We start from the raw sequence: 15,887 nt of genomic DNA, 5'->3' as shown, positions 1-15,887 counted from the left end.
ATCCATCCATCCATCCATCCATCCATCCATCCATCCATCCATCCATCCATCCATCCATCCATCCATTCATCCATCCATCCATCCATCCATCCATTTTCCGAACCGCTTTATCCTCACAGGGGTCTGCTGGAGTGACTACTGTAGTATGAAAACCCCTTGTGAAATAGTTTCTCTCGATGGTCATCAGCGCCAATTTTATTTTGTAAGGATCGTTAAAGCGGAAGCCTGTGCTGATCCACTTCCGCTTTCCCCGATCGCGGAGTTTCTGTCAGCTGCATTACAAGGCATGAACACTTGTACAGGGGGTGGCGAGCGCACTCGCAGGAACGCCCCCCATGCAGGTGAGCACACGCACACCAACGCATACGCACATGCGTTCTGTCAGAGAGCGCGGAGCGCATGAGTTGCGTGCGTTTTGTTCACAACGTAACGGCGTCAACTTTGGCGAGCGAATCTGTCCCGATTCAGGACGCCCGAGTGGCGGCATTGCCCACCTGCTGTTGGGACTTGAGCTAACGGGACCGCCCTGCCCAAGCCTGAGTGGAGCCACAGCATGCAAGGCGCGCGGGAGGAGGATTGCGTCTCGCTTGTGTCCGCGGACTGAGCCTACTACCATGGAGGACAAGTTTAGTAGACTCATCTTCATCCCCATTGCGGCCGTGCTCTGCTTCATGATAGGCTACCAGTACGTGTGCCCGGGGGAGAGCAAAACCTGCTACTTCCGACGTGAAGAGAGCGCCCTTTTCGAGCAATATTCATCCCTCAGCCCAGAGCAGCAGCTGGACGAGGACCTCCCCGACAAGACCGCGTTCACGCTTAACTTCACGGAGCGGGACCTGGACAGACACGTGGACTTTGACATCCGAGGAGATGACGTGATGGTGTTCCTTCACATCCAAAAGACAGGAGGAACCACGTTCGGACGCCACCTGGTTAAGAACATCCAGCTGGAGCAGCCCTGCGAATGCGTACCCGGCCAGAGAAAATGCACCTGCCACCGGCCCGGCAAAAGCGAGTCGTGGCTCTTTTCACGCTTCTCAACCGGCTGGAGTTGCGGCTTACACGCCGACTGGACCGAGCTCACTAGCTGCGTTCCCGTGGTGATGAACAAGCGCGACAAAAAGAGTTCCCAGAAGAGAAAAAGGTGAGGCATGCAACTCGGCTGTATATATTCACTTCATTTCAACGTGACATTCGCCACAAACGTGACCGTATCGATCAGCACTGAAATCGAGGTATAGTTGAGTGTTTATACAGTACTTGAATCCGGTCACTAAGGCCCGTTTTGCCCAGATATTGATGAACACCTGCACATAGATTCTCGATTAAAACCGCCCTTGTTCCTTGTGCAGATGAACCATTTTTATTCTCTAGTAACAAACATAACAGCTTTGCCAGAGCCAAAGACAAACTTCAGGTGCCACCACTGTGAATTGCATTAACTGAGTAAAAGATTATAAATCTATCTATCTATCTAGTTTAAGCAGTTTAAGATGCACTGCCGACACACTTGCCACATTTTAAATTGTTGCCTCAATCACCCGCAGGCCTCCGAGCCCATCCGCAGGTCTGTTTCAATTTACTGTAATTACAGAAGCCAGAGTGTTAAGCCCCACAAAGTAAATCACTTAAGCAGGGTCGGCTGCTCTGAGGTGTGCCGTCTGCGTGCTAAAGGTTCCGAAAGCAAATCTCCATATGTTCCCAAGAGGGTCGACAAAGGAGGTCAGGGCTGTCAAGAAGACTTCCTTTCAAGAGTCCATTAACCGACCTTCAAACAGCCATCAGATTGGATTTGAAGCTCATTGAATCAAGTCAGAATCCATTCCCTCAGTTGATACTGTCAATTTGACATAATGGACTGGAGAAAATCAGCACTTGTTTGTGCTAGCGCTGTGAGTTCCACAATTGGCAGTTGCCTCATGGAGTGGCCAGCCTGGGAATTGCTGAAGAAAAAAAAATCAGTATTCCCTCATTTTAATGGCACAGCCCGTAGGGTTCCAATTCACTCATTTGCAATATAATTCGTTGTCCTCGATCCGATGAGTGCATGAGAAAGGAAGGTAGTCGACTGGAAGAATAACATTAATTAACATTAAACAAGAATAACAACAACAGGTATCATTTCACCCATAATGCCAGTAGTACAGTGCTAATAAATAAATAATAAACTGTACATTGGGCATATTTGACACTGCACTGTACTTACTATATAGTCATTTGCATCTCACAATCTCTGTTGTAGTTTATCCAAAAGGATTTTGATGGGGTTGAGGTCAAGGATCTTAAGTGCTTCCGCACTTACAGAGCTTAAGCTTTGTGTACCAGAGAGCAGCGCAGTCCGGCTGAAAAACAAAGTTGGCAGCATAAAATTGTCCCAAAAAATGTGTCGGTAAGATAAAAAAAAAAGACAATAAGATTCAGGTTAAACGGAAGGCTTTTATTCCCACCCCTTAATGGATGACTGGTTAAAAGATGTGTCACAATATTTTTGTCCAAACAATGTCATTTTTGGCTGGATTTTTAATTACGGTAACCCTTTAAGGGACAGCCGTCACTAGGTTACAGGTTATTTTTCTTGTTGCATGAAAGTGTTACTACAGCACTCAAAATGTCACAATTAAACAGTGTTTTGAATGCTGTGCCAATGTAAGTGACTAATTTAGTGAGTGGAAACTGTCTGGATGGCAGTTGCTATTTGCCATCAACAGCTCAAGATAGAATATTTTTCTCTGGTATAGCTCTGCCTTTTGAAACACACATTTGAGTTCCATTCTTACTCATTGCTGCGTCGGAAAGAGTTTCCAGCATATGTTGTGATTAGTCACCTTTTGTGGGTCGATAGGTGTACATTACCTGACACCATAGGTTTATTTTAATCACTTCTGAGAGATCCTACAGCTGCATTGTTAGTGCGCATGTGTCTTCACAATAATAACAACTCATTTTTGCCTCGTCGGCCAGTGAAGCCTCGATGCAGCAACGATTACACCTGGATTTGCGATGGTCTTTTTAGCTTCACACAGTAGCCCTGAAGTGCAAAAGACAACAACAAAAAGAACAAAGCACAGCAGCAAATGAAACCAAGACAAAAATTTGAGTTCAACAAAACAAAAAAAGTAAACACAAGAACAAATGAAAAAAATTACAATTGTGATGTTATTAATCATCAATATATTCCAAATAGGCGTGGACTGGTTAGCACGTCATAGTACAGAGATGCAGGGTTCGATTCTGGCTTCGGCCTTGCCTGCGTGGGTTATCTCCGGGTGCATGGCAGGTTAATGGAACACTCAAAATTGTCGGTAGGTGTGATTGTGAGCAGAAATGGTTGTTCGTCTATCTGTGCCCTACGATTGGCAGGCAACCAGTTCAGGGTGTCCCCCGCCTACTGCCCGAAGACAGCTGGGAGAGGCTCAAGCACACCCCCGTGACTCTTGTGAGGATAAAACGGTTTGGAAAATGAACGAATGAATGAATTTTGGACAGACAGATTTGACACCCTGTGGACATGTGTGGTTGATTTTCATTCATAAATACAACAACAGTGTACGACAATCCCTCTGAATTATTGTAGAAATTATTCCATTGAAGAAATTCTAATCATTATCATCTTTATTGCACCCCCGTGACCGTGCGGCACAACTATGTGTGGGAATGGGGTCGGGAGGGGGGAGTCACACACGTCGGTTCAATGCAATCTGCATTTGCCGATGTCACATGCACGACCAAGTACATCACCTGCAGGGGAAGAGCATGCAGTTTACCTGCGAGTCTGTTTCCGTATCTGTTTCCGCAATTTCAAGCATGGCGTGCGCTCCGACCGCCCTGATTTGAATTCAATTGTGGGATTGCCGCGAACTGCTACATCCCATTACACAACAACACACAATGCTTACACCCAATTCTAACTTTTGAGAGATGTTGGTAAAAATATCAAAAGAAAGAAAACTCATCACATGCATACAGTAAGACTGTGCCTTGCGCCAGATTTGCGCTGGGTATGAAAATAGGGCCCCAAAGTGTTTGATAGAATCTGGGGTGGGTTTGATGTTTTTTGTTGTTGGTTTTTTTTGGTTTATTTTAATAGTTAAAGCTCACATTAAACATACACCTCTGACCTTGTGACACTGAGCCATGTCTTGAGTTGTTGTGAGAAATGTAAGATATTCAGAGGCTCTTGGTAATCTCCACACTCCTTCGAAGGATTAGGGCACTCAAAGTCAGATTTTATTATACAAGGAAGGAAGAAGGGAGAGATTAATCCACAAATCCAGTCGAATAGATTGAAGTTCAGTCTTTTTATATATCTTTTTATATATATATATATAAAGAGAGAGAGAGAGAGAGAGAGAGAGAGAGAGAGAGAGAGAGAGACCTTTGGAACTAACATGTTTTCCCATGATACCATAATGTTAATTATATACTAGACGGGTATGAACGGCGGTTTAAAGCAGCAGCAGCAGCAGCATCACAAAATGCACCTCATTCCAGCAGCCTTTCAGAAATTCCTTTATTCGCGTAGGCTGGGCTGACCTTTGCTGACTGCAGCCTCACATTTCTCCTTCCTATTGCTGTAGTGTCGACATGAAGGACATCGAGGCAGAGACCTCACAGGGATGCAAGATTAAGAAGTGAAGCAAAGGTTGAGACTAAAACTCTAAAGCTGCCCAAGCCAGTGTGATATGAGTATAGATTTCCTAAATGTTATGTATCTAGGAGCACAATCAACCCTACGCGCTTAAGTCCGTTTCTTACATGCCTTTCTGGTTCACTTTCATGGTGCTGCGATTTTCCTGTCAACAACAAAATAAACGTCATTCTGTGAAGTTGAAGGGTAGCCCGAATATCTGGATCGCGGCGTATTCACGCGGCATGTGTCTTTCCTTGAGATGCATTTTGAAAATATGTCACAATATGATTTTGATATGAACTTGCCAGTGACATGTGTGGCTCACCTGCAGGTTACTTTGAATGGGGATGTGTTTTTGCATTCACTTGTGAAAAAAAAATCTAATTGAAGCAGTTCAATCAGAATACTGTGCTCAACTGAATGCTGACGAGACGATGCAACTTGAGAGTTGACCAGGTTGCTGAGCAACGCACAGTCCAAGTCCCATCGGCGCGTGGAAATGCTCCTCACAGGTGAAGAAAAAAGTCTGCTGGCACGAATACTTTTTTCACCAATTTAGATAGCAGAATGTAAATGGTCTGCCGTCATTGTAATGTCGCAGGGACACAGTCGCTAAGCATACAATATATGGGACAGGTGTGCCCGAACCCCTGGCCACACGTCAGGACATATCAGCCAAGTCGGCGGCGAGAGTCGTCACTCGCTCGCTGTCAGTGGCTGTGAAATGACTCAAAATGTGCAACATGATGTTTTTCCTTCGAGAGGCGCTAGTCCTACAGACTCCAGAACACAAGAGTCAAAAGACTCTTTAAGTCTTTGGGACAATGCACACTGCCAGATTTGTCAGGGAACGTCCTGCTTTCAAAGTCGCACCATCCATGCACGTACATTTCATGAAGGTGCAGAAGTGGCACACTTAAGTCGATGGGAGCATCGGCGCAGCCAAAACAAGTGCGCGGCATTGCACCATTTCTGATTCATATGCCCCTTAATGTGTGCGAAAAGCAAACACACACCTTGCCACTTTTCCAAATCGTGCAGTTGTACTTGTCTTGACTGCAGTCCCTCATGTAGTCACTTAGTTTTCACCACAGCAAAAGCATCACACTCATCCTGTATGTGTACATGCCCAGACAGCCCCTCTGCTCTCTGGAAGCCTCGCCTTTTTGCTATTCCTTCTGGTCCAAAATAGCACCTTGTATACGACAAGAACAAAGGGTGTCACTCACTTCATTCTGCATCCCCGGGTTGGGTTCCCAAGTGGAAAGAGGACTATTCACTGAAAGAGTGTGTGTTTGTGTGGTTGTTCCTTAACATTCCTTGCTTAAGGTTCTCTATTGTCACTGTGCAGCGGAACCCCTTAAGGCACGGGTGTCAAACTCATTTTTGTCGAGGGCCACATTGTAGTTTCGGTTGCCCTTGGAGGGCCGTTATGAATTTTGGGAATCCATAGAAAGTTTTAATCCCCTCCACGTATTACATACACCGCGCACCACAAATGGATGAATAACTAGTTTGAAAATCAGAAGTCAAGAAAAATCACTGTTATTGTAGATTACCATCATCCATCTTCTACCGCTTATCCGGGGCCGGTTTGCGGGGGCAACAGCTTTAGCAGGGAAGCCCAGACTTCCCTCTCCCTAGCTACTTCTTCCAGCTTTCCCCGGGGGATCCCGAGGCGTTCCCAGGCCAGCTGGGTGACATAGTCTCTCCAGCGTGTCCTGGGTCTTCCTCGGGGTCTCCTCCCGGTGGGACATGCCCGGAACACCTCACCTGGGAGGCGTTCAGGAGGCATCCGAATCAGATCCCCAAGCCACCTCATCTGGCTCCTCTCGATGTGGAGGAGTAGCGGCTCGACTCGGAGCCCCTCCCGGATGACCGAGCTTCTCACCTTATCTCTAAGGGTGTCACGTTGTGCCCGAAGCGATAGACAGATCGCTTCGTGCACAACAAAAATAAGGAAGTGGATCCCCGAGATAGCAGACACGAAACGAGATCTTGTCAAAGAACAAAAAGAGTCTTTAATACGAAACACAAAATACCCGACAGGAAGAATAACAAAAAGCGCTGGTCAAATAAGGACCAGGGGAAAAATAAGGGGACAACAGAAAACGCTCGCGGAAGACAAAAGCGAGGAAGATCTGAAATAGGCTATGGGAATAATTTACATACGATCAATAACTTGTACGACAAGACAATTGCCAAAAGGCTAGGAAGCAACGAGTAATATTAATATAGGGTTTTTTCGCGAAAGAACAATGGCGCGGCGTGGAATTCTCCGGCAGTGAGTAAACTGCCAGAGTCTCCTAATAAAGGAAGAATAATCATCCCGAATGAATAACAGGTGTGCAGTCGGCGGGGAGAAAGCCCGCCCCCTGCAGGTAGACACGGGACGTGACAAAGGGAGAGCCCGGACACCCTGCGGAGAAAACTTATTTCGGCCGCTTGTATCCGGGATCTCGTTCTTTCGGTCACGACCCATAGCTCGTGACCATAGATGAGGGTTGGAACGTAGATCGACCGGTAAATTGAGAGCTTCGCCCTTTGGCTCAGCTCCTTCTTCACCACGACAGACCGATACAACGTCCGCATCACAGCAGACGCTGCACCGATCCGCCTGTCGATCTCTCGCTCCCTCTTGCCCACACTCGTGAACCCCAAGATACTTAAACTCCTCCACTTGGGGCAAGATCTCCCCCCCCCCGACCTGGAGGGGGCACTCCACCCTTTTCCGACTGAGGACCATGGTTTCAGATTTGGAGGTGCTGATTTTCATCCCAACCGCTTCACACTCGGCTGCGAAACGCTCCAGTGAGAGTTGGAGATCCCTGTTTGAAGGAGCCAGCAGCACCACATCATCTGCAAAAAGCAGGGATGCAATACTGAGGCCACCAAAACGGACCCCCTCAACGCTTCGGCTGCGCCTAGAGATTCTGTCCATAAAGGTTATGAACAGAATCGGTGACAAAGGGCAGCCTTGGCGGAGTCCTACCCTCACTGGAAACGATTCCGAACCAAACTCTGACATCGGTGGTATAGTGACCGAACAGCCCGTATCAGGGGGTTCGGTACTCCATACCCACGAAGCACCCCCCACAGAACTCCCCCGAGGGACACGGTTAAAAGCCTTCTCCAAGTCCACAAAACACATACGAATTCACACATACCCTCGAGGACCCTGCTAAGGGTGTCGAGCTGGTCCACTGTTCCACGGCCGGGACGAAAACCACACTGCTCCTCCTCAATCTGAGGCTCGACTTCCTGACGGACCCTCCTCTCCAGCACCCCTGAATAAGTCTTACCAGGGAGGCTGAGGAGTGTGATCCCTCTGTAGTTGGAACACACCCTCCGGTCCCCCTTTTTAAAAAGAGGGACTACCACCCCAGTCTGCCAATCTAGAGGCACTCTCCCCGTTGACCACGCGATGTTGCAGAGGCGTGTCAACCAGGACAGCCCCACAACATCCAGAACCTTGAGGAACTCCGGGCGACTCTCATCCACCCCTGGGGCCTTGCTTTTTAACCACATCGGTGACTTCAACCACAGAGATAGGAGAGCCCACCTCAGAGTCCCCAGGCTCTGCTTCCTCCAAGGAAGGCGTGTTGGTGGAGTTGAGGAGGTCTTCGAAGTACTCTGCCCACCGGTTCACAACGTCCCGAGTCGAAGTCAGCAGCGCCCCATCCCCACTGTACACAGTGTTAGTGGTGCACTGCTTCCCCCTCCTGAGACGTCGGATGGTGGACCAGAATTTCCTCGAAGCCGTCCGGAAGTCGGCTTCCATGGCCTCACCGAACTCTTCCCACGCTCGGGTTTTTGCCTCGGCGACCACCGAAGCCGCGGTCCGCTTGGCCAGTCGATACCCGTCAGCTGTCTCTGAGGTCCCACAGGCCATAAAGGCTCGATAGGACTCCTTCTTCAGCTTGACGGCATCCCTTACTGCTGGTGTCCACCAGCGAGTACGAGGGTTGCCGCCACGACAGGCACCAACCACCTTACGGCCACAACTCAGATTGGCCGCCTCAACAATAGAGGCACGGAACATGGTCCACTCGGACTCAATGTCCCCCGTCTCCCCCGGAACATGGGAAAAGCTCTGTCGGAGGTGGGAGTTGAAACTCCTTCTGACAGGGGATTCCGCCAGACGCTCCCAACAAACCCTCACAATACGTTTGGGTCTGCCAGGACGGACCGGCATCTTCCCCCACCATCGGAGCCTACTCACCACCAGGTGGTGATCAGTTGACAGCTCCGCCCCTCTCTTCACCCGAGTGTCCAGAACATGCGGCCGCAAATCCGATGACACGACCACAAGGTCGATCATGGAACTACGGCCTAGGGTGTCCTGGTGCCAAGTGCACATGTGGACACCCTTATGTTTGAACAAGGTGTTCGTTATGGACAGTCCATGATGAGCACAGAAGTCCAATAACAAAACACCACTCGAGTTCTGATCGGGGGGGCCGTTCCTCCCAATCACGCCCCTCCAGGTCTCACTGTCATTGCCCACGTGAGCATTGAAGTCCCCCAGTAGAACAAGGGAGTCCCCAGCAGGAGTACTCTCCAGCACACCTTCCAAGGACTCCAAAAAGGGTGGGTATGCTGAGCTGCTGTTTGGTGCATATGCACAAACAACAGTCAGGACCCGTCCCCCCACCCGCAGGCGAAGGGATGCAACCCTCTCGTCCACCGGGGCAATGAGTATGCCCACACCTGCTCTGCGCCTCTCACCGTGAGCAACTCCAGAGTGGAAGAGAGTCCAACCCCTCTCGAGAGAACTGGTACCAGAACCCAGGCTGTGTGTGGAGGCAAGTCCGACTATATCCAGTTGGAACGTCTCTGCCTCACACACCAGTTCAGGCTCCTTCCCTGCCAGAGAGGTGACATTCCATGCCCCAAGAGCTAGCTTCTGCAGCCGAGGATCGGACCGCCAGGGTCCCCGCCTTTGGCTGCCGCCCAGCTCGCATTGCACCCGACCCCTTTGACCCCTCCCACGGGTGGTGAGACCATGAGAAGGGGGACCCACGTTGCCTCTCCAGGCCGAGCCCGGCCGGGCCCCATGGGTGTAGGCCCGGCCACCAGGCGCTCGCCAACGAGCCCCACCTGCAGGCCTGGCTCCAGAGGGGGGCCCCGGTGACCCGCGTCCGGGCAAGGGAAACTGAGTAGGATCGATTTTATTTTTCATAAGGGGCTTTGTGAGCCGTGCTTTGTCTGGTCCCTCACCTAGGACCTGTTTGCCATGGGTGACCCTGCCAGGGGCATAAAGCCCCAGACAACTTAGCTCCTAGGATCATTGGGACACACAAACCCCTCCACCACGGTAAGGTGACGGCTCACGAAGAGGATTGTAGATTACATGTGACATTTTCAGATTTTGCTTCAGACTTTAGCAAACATCATGCAACTTGACATGCTTGATTATAAAATGATGTGGCGGGCCAGATCTGGCCCCTGGGCCTTGACTCTGACACCTGTGCCTTAAGGCCACTCCAATCTCACATTTATTGGGCATTCAAAAACATTTTACGTTGGAAAAGTTTTTTTTGGTTTAGTTTTTTATAATTGTGACACAACTATGAAATAATATTAAGATACAATCACACAACCCTCAATGGTGATTTGCATTACTGATGCAACTCACACATAAATATTGTAAAAATAAGTGACCTCTGCAGAATGAAAAAAAAAAAAAACACTGACATCGTCAAAAAGTGATGATGCCTCAAGAGAATACAAATTTAGTTTTTCTTTTTTTCCAGAGGTTTCAAATCCAGGTTTTGCTTTCGCTACAAATGCTCCTACTCATCCGAAGGTTAGAGCTGGTTTGCCTGCCGGATGAGTCGAAGCACTTCTTGTTGTTTTCTTCCCATGTTGTTCTTATGTTAAGTGTGGTCGGTTCTTAATTGTAAGCCAATGGTAAGTAACACAGGCTGATTACCGGAATTATATGCTCCTTACCGAAGTGAGTGAGGTCCCATGAGGCACGCTGAGGTCATAAGCCAGAATCAAATGCCCGCGCCTGCCTAAAAACAAAACAGGCTCATTAGTTTGAGTAGTCAACTATTCTAGAATGTTTTAGCTAACGTGTAAAGAATAGTTTAAAGCTGGTGAATGTGCTGTTAACACATTTTCATTACGGTGCTGATGATGGGGCTTCGAATCTGGGCTCTGGCCTTTCTGTGTATGTCCTCCCCATGATTGTTTTGTTAAGTTAATGACATGACAACATTTTATGCATTTCAAGCGGCATCTTTAAACTCGTTTCCCTTGTTACCAGAGAGACCACTTGGTGCTTTTTGTTTTTCTTTTGGGGGTTTTTTGTGTCTCATTTTTGCCTGTAATACTACTCCAGAGAGAAACATGTGCCAGCATATCTGGCCTGGATTTGTTATTAATTGTGCAAGTAATCAACACTCTGAGCTAGGTGTAATCTCCATCTTGCCTCGACGAGTTGCTTCTCCCATTCGGGCACGTAGCAAGAGTGTGTATCATAAATTGTTTAAGATTACATAAAGCATCATATTGGAATTTTCAAGAGGATACGCTAAATGAGTTTAGGCCAAGGGTTTAGTGTGGGTAGCTTGGTGTCCTTGAGGCAATGATGAGCCAATTAATAAGGCAAATATTGATCTTTCGCTGTTAGTTGCCATTGTTTTTTTTTTTTTTTTTAAACCGGTTCGTGGTTCGAGGAGACTCCACAGCCAATTACCGTGCCTGGCCTCGAGAGACAACCCATAATCTCTCAGCAACGATAGCGCAAGTGGAGGTGGGGCAGCACAGAGCTGCGATGACACCGTATCCACTGGTTGCGCTCAGGGCTCAAATAAACAACCAAGCTGTTGGCATAGGTCTGCATGAAAATTGTAATACTTCAAATGAATCCCCATTTTTAAGAACTGTAATCTGATAACATGTTTTTTCTGTAACAACGGAAAACAGTAAAACAATGACAATAAACAGCATGAAGCATCTTTTTGAACATTTACTAATTCGATCTGAAATCACCACCATATAGTGCTCATATCTCAAGTTTCAAAAAAATCGACGAACGACGGCTCGTATCTAGAAAAACTCACAAGTCGTGTCACTAATATCTCAAGGCCCTACTGTATAACTAAATTAATTAGGGTCGTAAATATTTGGTGCCCAGGTACCCATGCCCGCCGGCATGTCCCTGACTGAGACTGTTCAGAATGTGCAGCGGTCAGAAAAAACATTCATGCAATTTTTTGGTCATCTTTGTTATCTGCCAATCATGGTGCCGCAAACGAAAAAGCAGACAAAACACAAGACCTCATAAACCATCAATTGTTAACGTCATCATGTGACCTAGCCTCTATCCAATATGAATAAAGTGGAGAACATGGCGGCCACACCGAGGATTTGTATCTGCGAAATGAAGTGCTTCATGTGCTGGATAGAGACTAATTAAGCTTTCAAAGGGGCATTTTTCTCACAGAGTCTCTGAATCTGTAGTACTTCGCTTTGCTGTTGCCTGAAAACTCACAAGCGGTAGCCTGCAGGATGACACGGAAAAATTTGGTTTCTGCCGCTGACAACCAGAAGGTCATCCGATCTTTGTGTACGATTTCTATTTCCTTTTTAAGAATGCTGTTTGGAAAAATACTGAGAGCCAACTTCTTGCTTCACCTGTGCTGCGCTTTGGTAATCACTCAACTCAAAGGAATAATGGCGGCTGGGTTCAAAAACGATATAGCCTTGCAGAGTTCATCTTTTAGAGAGATGAACTCTGGAGGAGGTAGATTGTGTGTTCAGCTCAAGGAAATGACAACCAACCCGCAGAGGCTATCCACCTTCATAGAAACACAATTTCTTGACATTGACATTGAAACTCATGCATTTCACTCTATAACTGTGGACATATGAAGCAAGATTTCCATCTCCACTAATGTCATGTTTACAGCAACTTGTACTGCCTTTGGGGGTCAGGAGATACCCTGTACTAGTTACTAGACAACATAGCAGAGTCATTTTGATCAGTCGTGGAGGATGAATATATTAAAACACGTATCTGTTGGTGATGAAATACCACCATGACAGTTATCTCAATTTTTTTGTATCGATTCCAAATAAATGCGACTTTTCTTGTTTTTTTCAAAATATTGGGACATGCTAAAATGCATCTGAGCCCTGAGATGTTGTTCTCTTCATTGCTTGGAGCCTGTGATGATGGTCCTTGACATGTTGCTTGTGTCTGTGTCTCCAATAGTGAAAGTACATCTCCTCGGTAAACAAGCAATGTCCTTTGTTCAGCTGCGCTCGACAGAGAGAAACTGAATAACTGAGACACTTACTGCCCTTCTTCATACAAAAGAGCTCTTATAATGCAGTAAAACCTGAAAGCAGCAACACTTGAGAAATACATGTTGCATGCACTGTATAAGGGCGGCCTGGTGATCCAGTGGTTAGCGTGTCGACCTCACAGTGCAGCTCCGGCCTCCTGCGTGGGTTTTCTCCGGGTACTCCGGTTTCCTCCCACATTCCAAAAACATGCATGGCAGGCTGATTGAACACTCCAAATTGTCCCTAGGTGTGAGTGTCAGCGTGGATGGTTGTTCGTCTCTGTGCGCCCTGCGATTGGCTGGCAACCGGTTCTGGGTGTGCCCCTGCCTACTGCCCGATTGAAAAACGAATGAATAAATGAATGCACTGTATAAGCACTCACTCACTCACCTCTGGTTTCTGACAGTTTGTGCAAAAAGTCTTAGGTTCTTGAAACCAGTTTACACAGCTGCTGTTGATGTGTCCTGTAACAGATGATCTTGAAGGTAAAGCTGCTGGATATGGAGGTGGTGTGCTCATTACACACGGCCAACAGTTCCTGTTTGGATGTACTGCCAAATTCACTGAAACACCTTTGGAGTGTATTTCTGCTTCCGCAATGTCAAAGACTGTATGCAGCTCTGCTGTACGGTATTTAAAGGTTATGAGCGTAGCCGCTTGAATTGGTTAGGAGGTAAGTCGGCTGTGTTCACGCCCACAGTGGCGCAACCAGCTTACCTGTGCCCATGTACAAAAATACCAAATCAAAGAAAACTCCACCCATTTGCCCAGTTACATTGGGCACTGCACTGGGAATGACAATAAAACCCTAGAAGTGGACCCCACTTTAATGAGATGGTGGCCGACAATTAAAGCAGGGTACACATATTCTGATCATAGGGCACCAATTTGAGAATCCCCAGTATTCCAACAAAGTCAACCAAAGTCAACAAAGATTATGAGAGGCCTCTAAAATATTATTAATAATATAATATATAATATAATTGATAATCCCGTGGTGTGGGGTGTGTTTAGAAGAATTCTTTATCTCCTTTCACTTGGAAAAATGGATTGGCAAAGGCCTTGCTCTTTCGCGTGTATTCTGCTTAAGTTTTGTTGCATAAGAATGTTGACAGAACATTCCTGAATATCACTGCAATCACTGAGAGACTTGCAAGCATGATACGCACACTGAAAGTTTACCTAGTCTTTTTCAAACTAGCACTGGGCTTATTGCCGGAAATGAAATCACTTAAGGAAAACAGAAAAAAGAAAAACAGTCGTGACACAGCGTCATGGAGACACTTTATCTGCCTTTCGTCGTTAAAAACCTGCTGCCGCACACCTCATCTTTTGCACTTTCTGCTTTCCCTGCAGGAAGTTCTACTATATCACCATGCTACGAGACCCTGTATCACGCTTCCTCAGTGAGTGGAAGCATGTACAGCGCGGCGCCACCTGGAAAACCGCCCTGCACATGTGTGACGGCCACCCACCCACTCAGGACGAACTTCCAGCCTGCTACAGCGGCGAGGACTGGACCGGCGTGACCCTGGCAGACTTCATGGATTGTCCCTCCAACCTCGCCAACAACCGCCAGGTGCGCATGTTGGCTGACCTCAGCCTCGTAGGCTGCTACAACATGTCGTCTATGAGCGAGTTGGAACGAGGCCGTGTGCTGCTCGCCAGCGCCAAGGCCAACCTGCGTAACATGGCCTTCTACGGTCTGACTGAGTACCAGCGAAAGACGCAACATTTATTTGAGCGGACTTTCAACCTGCGTTTCATTCAGCCCTTCACGCAACTCAATAGCACGCGCGCCGCCAGCGTGGGAATCAGCAAGAAAGTGCAGTGGCGCATTGAGGGGCTGAACGCCCTCGACGTGGAGCTCTATGAGTACGCCAAGGAGCTTTTCCTGCAGCGCTACCAGTACAACCGCCAAAAGCAGCGTCAGGGGGAGCGTCTCCGGCGGCGGCAGGAGAAGCAGCGTCACCACAGGATCTACCTGGCGCAGTTGCTGAGATTAGGAGGAGCTGAGAAAGAGGAGGAGCAGGTGCTTGCTGCAACGGAGGACTATAACAGCCAGGTGGTGCAATGGTGATGAGGAAATAGCATAGACCAAGCTGAATGTCCTTCTTCTCCGCTTTGCTGTCAATCTGCCCTCGTCCTTTGTTGGCTGGCCAAAAGGTGTCTTAATATTTATGATGGATGTGTTTGTAACGTTTTGTATGTGTTGTTTCTCATGGCTATTTTTGGCTCCGCAGTTACAGTGAAAGTTAAAATGCATTTAACTTTCATGAGCACAGCCAAATGTTTGGGACATTTGGCTCGAAGTGTATGTCTGCAAAAAAAACGGTGCAGCAGTTTTAGAAAATTCATAAATGGACTTTAAGGATTTTCTCTGTAATGTTCTAGTGCTGTGTTCACAGTTAAGTTATTGTGCTTACTTTGTGGCTAGGTCAGAAAATCAAAGCACAAACGTGGCTGTCGTCTCTCTTGCCTCCTACTCACTGACCTCCACATGTGAGACTCAATCAAGGTTGTTCCTTTGCGGAAATTCTGTTCATAAAAATATACAGCATCCCGTGGTATCAATTTGTACTTCAGCATCTTTTTCCTGGCCCATGTGGTTTCTGTTATCCACACACAAAAACACACGGCCAAGCATGGAAAATTGCTGCACAGCTGTGAGAAGATTGTGACTGTTTCATTGAAAGCACTACATTGAGGATACAAATCAAATTATGTAATTGTGAACGATGCATGCAGCTGCATGTGGCCAGTGACAACATAATGATTATTTTAAAAAATGGTCAATTTTTGATTATTAGTGTTATTTTTTTATCAGAACCCCCCCCCCCCGCAAAAAAAATACATCTTAAAAAAGCACTGATAAAGATTCAAGATATGTTTTCAATGAAAAACAGGGTGAAAAAAAATCTGAAAAAATAACGTGAGAAATCTAAAATAAATAAAA

The 15,887-nt window shown here is 47.2% G+C and overlaps 1 protein-coding gene across 1 annotated transcript; it reads left to right on the top strand.

The window, feature by feature from the left end:
* Positions 1-264: 264 nt before the first annotated feature.
* Positions 265-15,743, top strand: LOC127592293 (heparan-sulfate 6-O-sulfotransferase 3-B-like). Its single transcript, XM_052052932.1, has 2 exons — positions 265-1,144; positions 14,288-15,743. The coding sequence occupies exons 1-2, from the start codon at positions 336-338 to the stop codon at positions 15,009-15,011; spliced, it is 1,533 nt and encodes a 510-aa protein (XP_051908892.1). The 5' UTR covers positions 265-335; the 3' UTR covers positions 15,012-15,743.
* Positions 15,744-15,887: the final 144 nt, after the last annotated feature.

The sequence above is a fragment of the Hippocampus zosterae genome, chromosome 2, assembly GCF_025434085.1.
Source record: "Hippocampus zosterae strain Florida chromosome 2, ASM2543408v3, whole genome shotgun sequence".
NCBI classification, from domain to species: domain Eukaryota; kingdom Metazoa; phylum Chordata; class Actinopteri; order Syngnathiformes; family Syngnathidae; genus Hippocampus; species Hippocampus zosterae.
This window is presented reverse-complemented; position numbering and strand designations above follow the sequence as displayed.

Excerpts from the sequence above, each read along its gene's own strand:
- LOC127592293 (XM_052052932.1), top strand. The coding sequence starts at position 336 with ATGCAGGTGAGCACACGCACACCAACGCATACGCACATGCGTTCTGTC. Across the intron at positions 1,145-14,287 it reads AGTTCCCAGAAGAGAAAAAG|GAAGTTCTACTATATCACCA; the intron begins GTGAGGCATGCA and ends CTTTCCCTGCAG.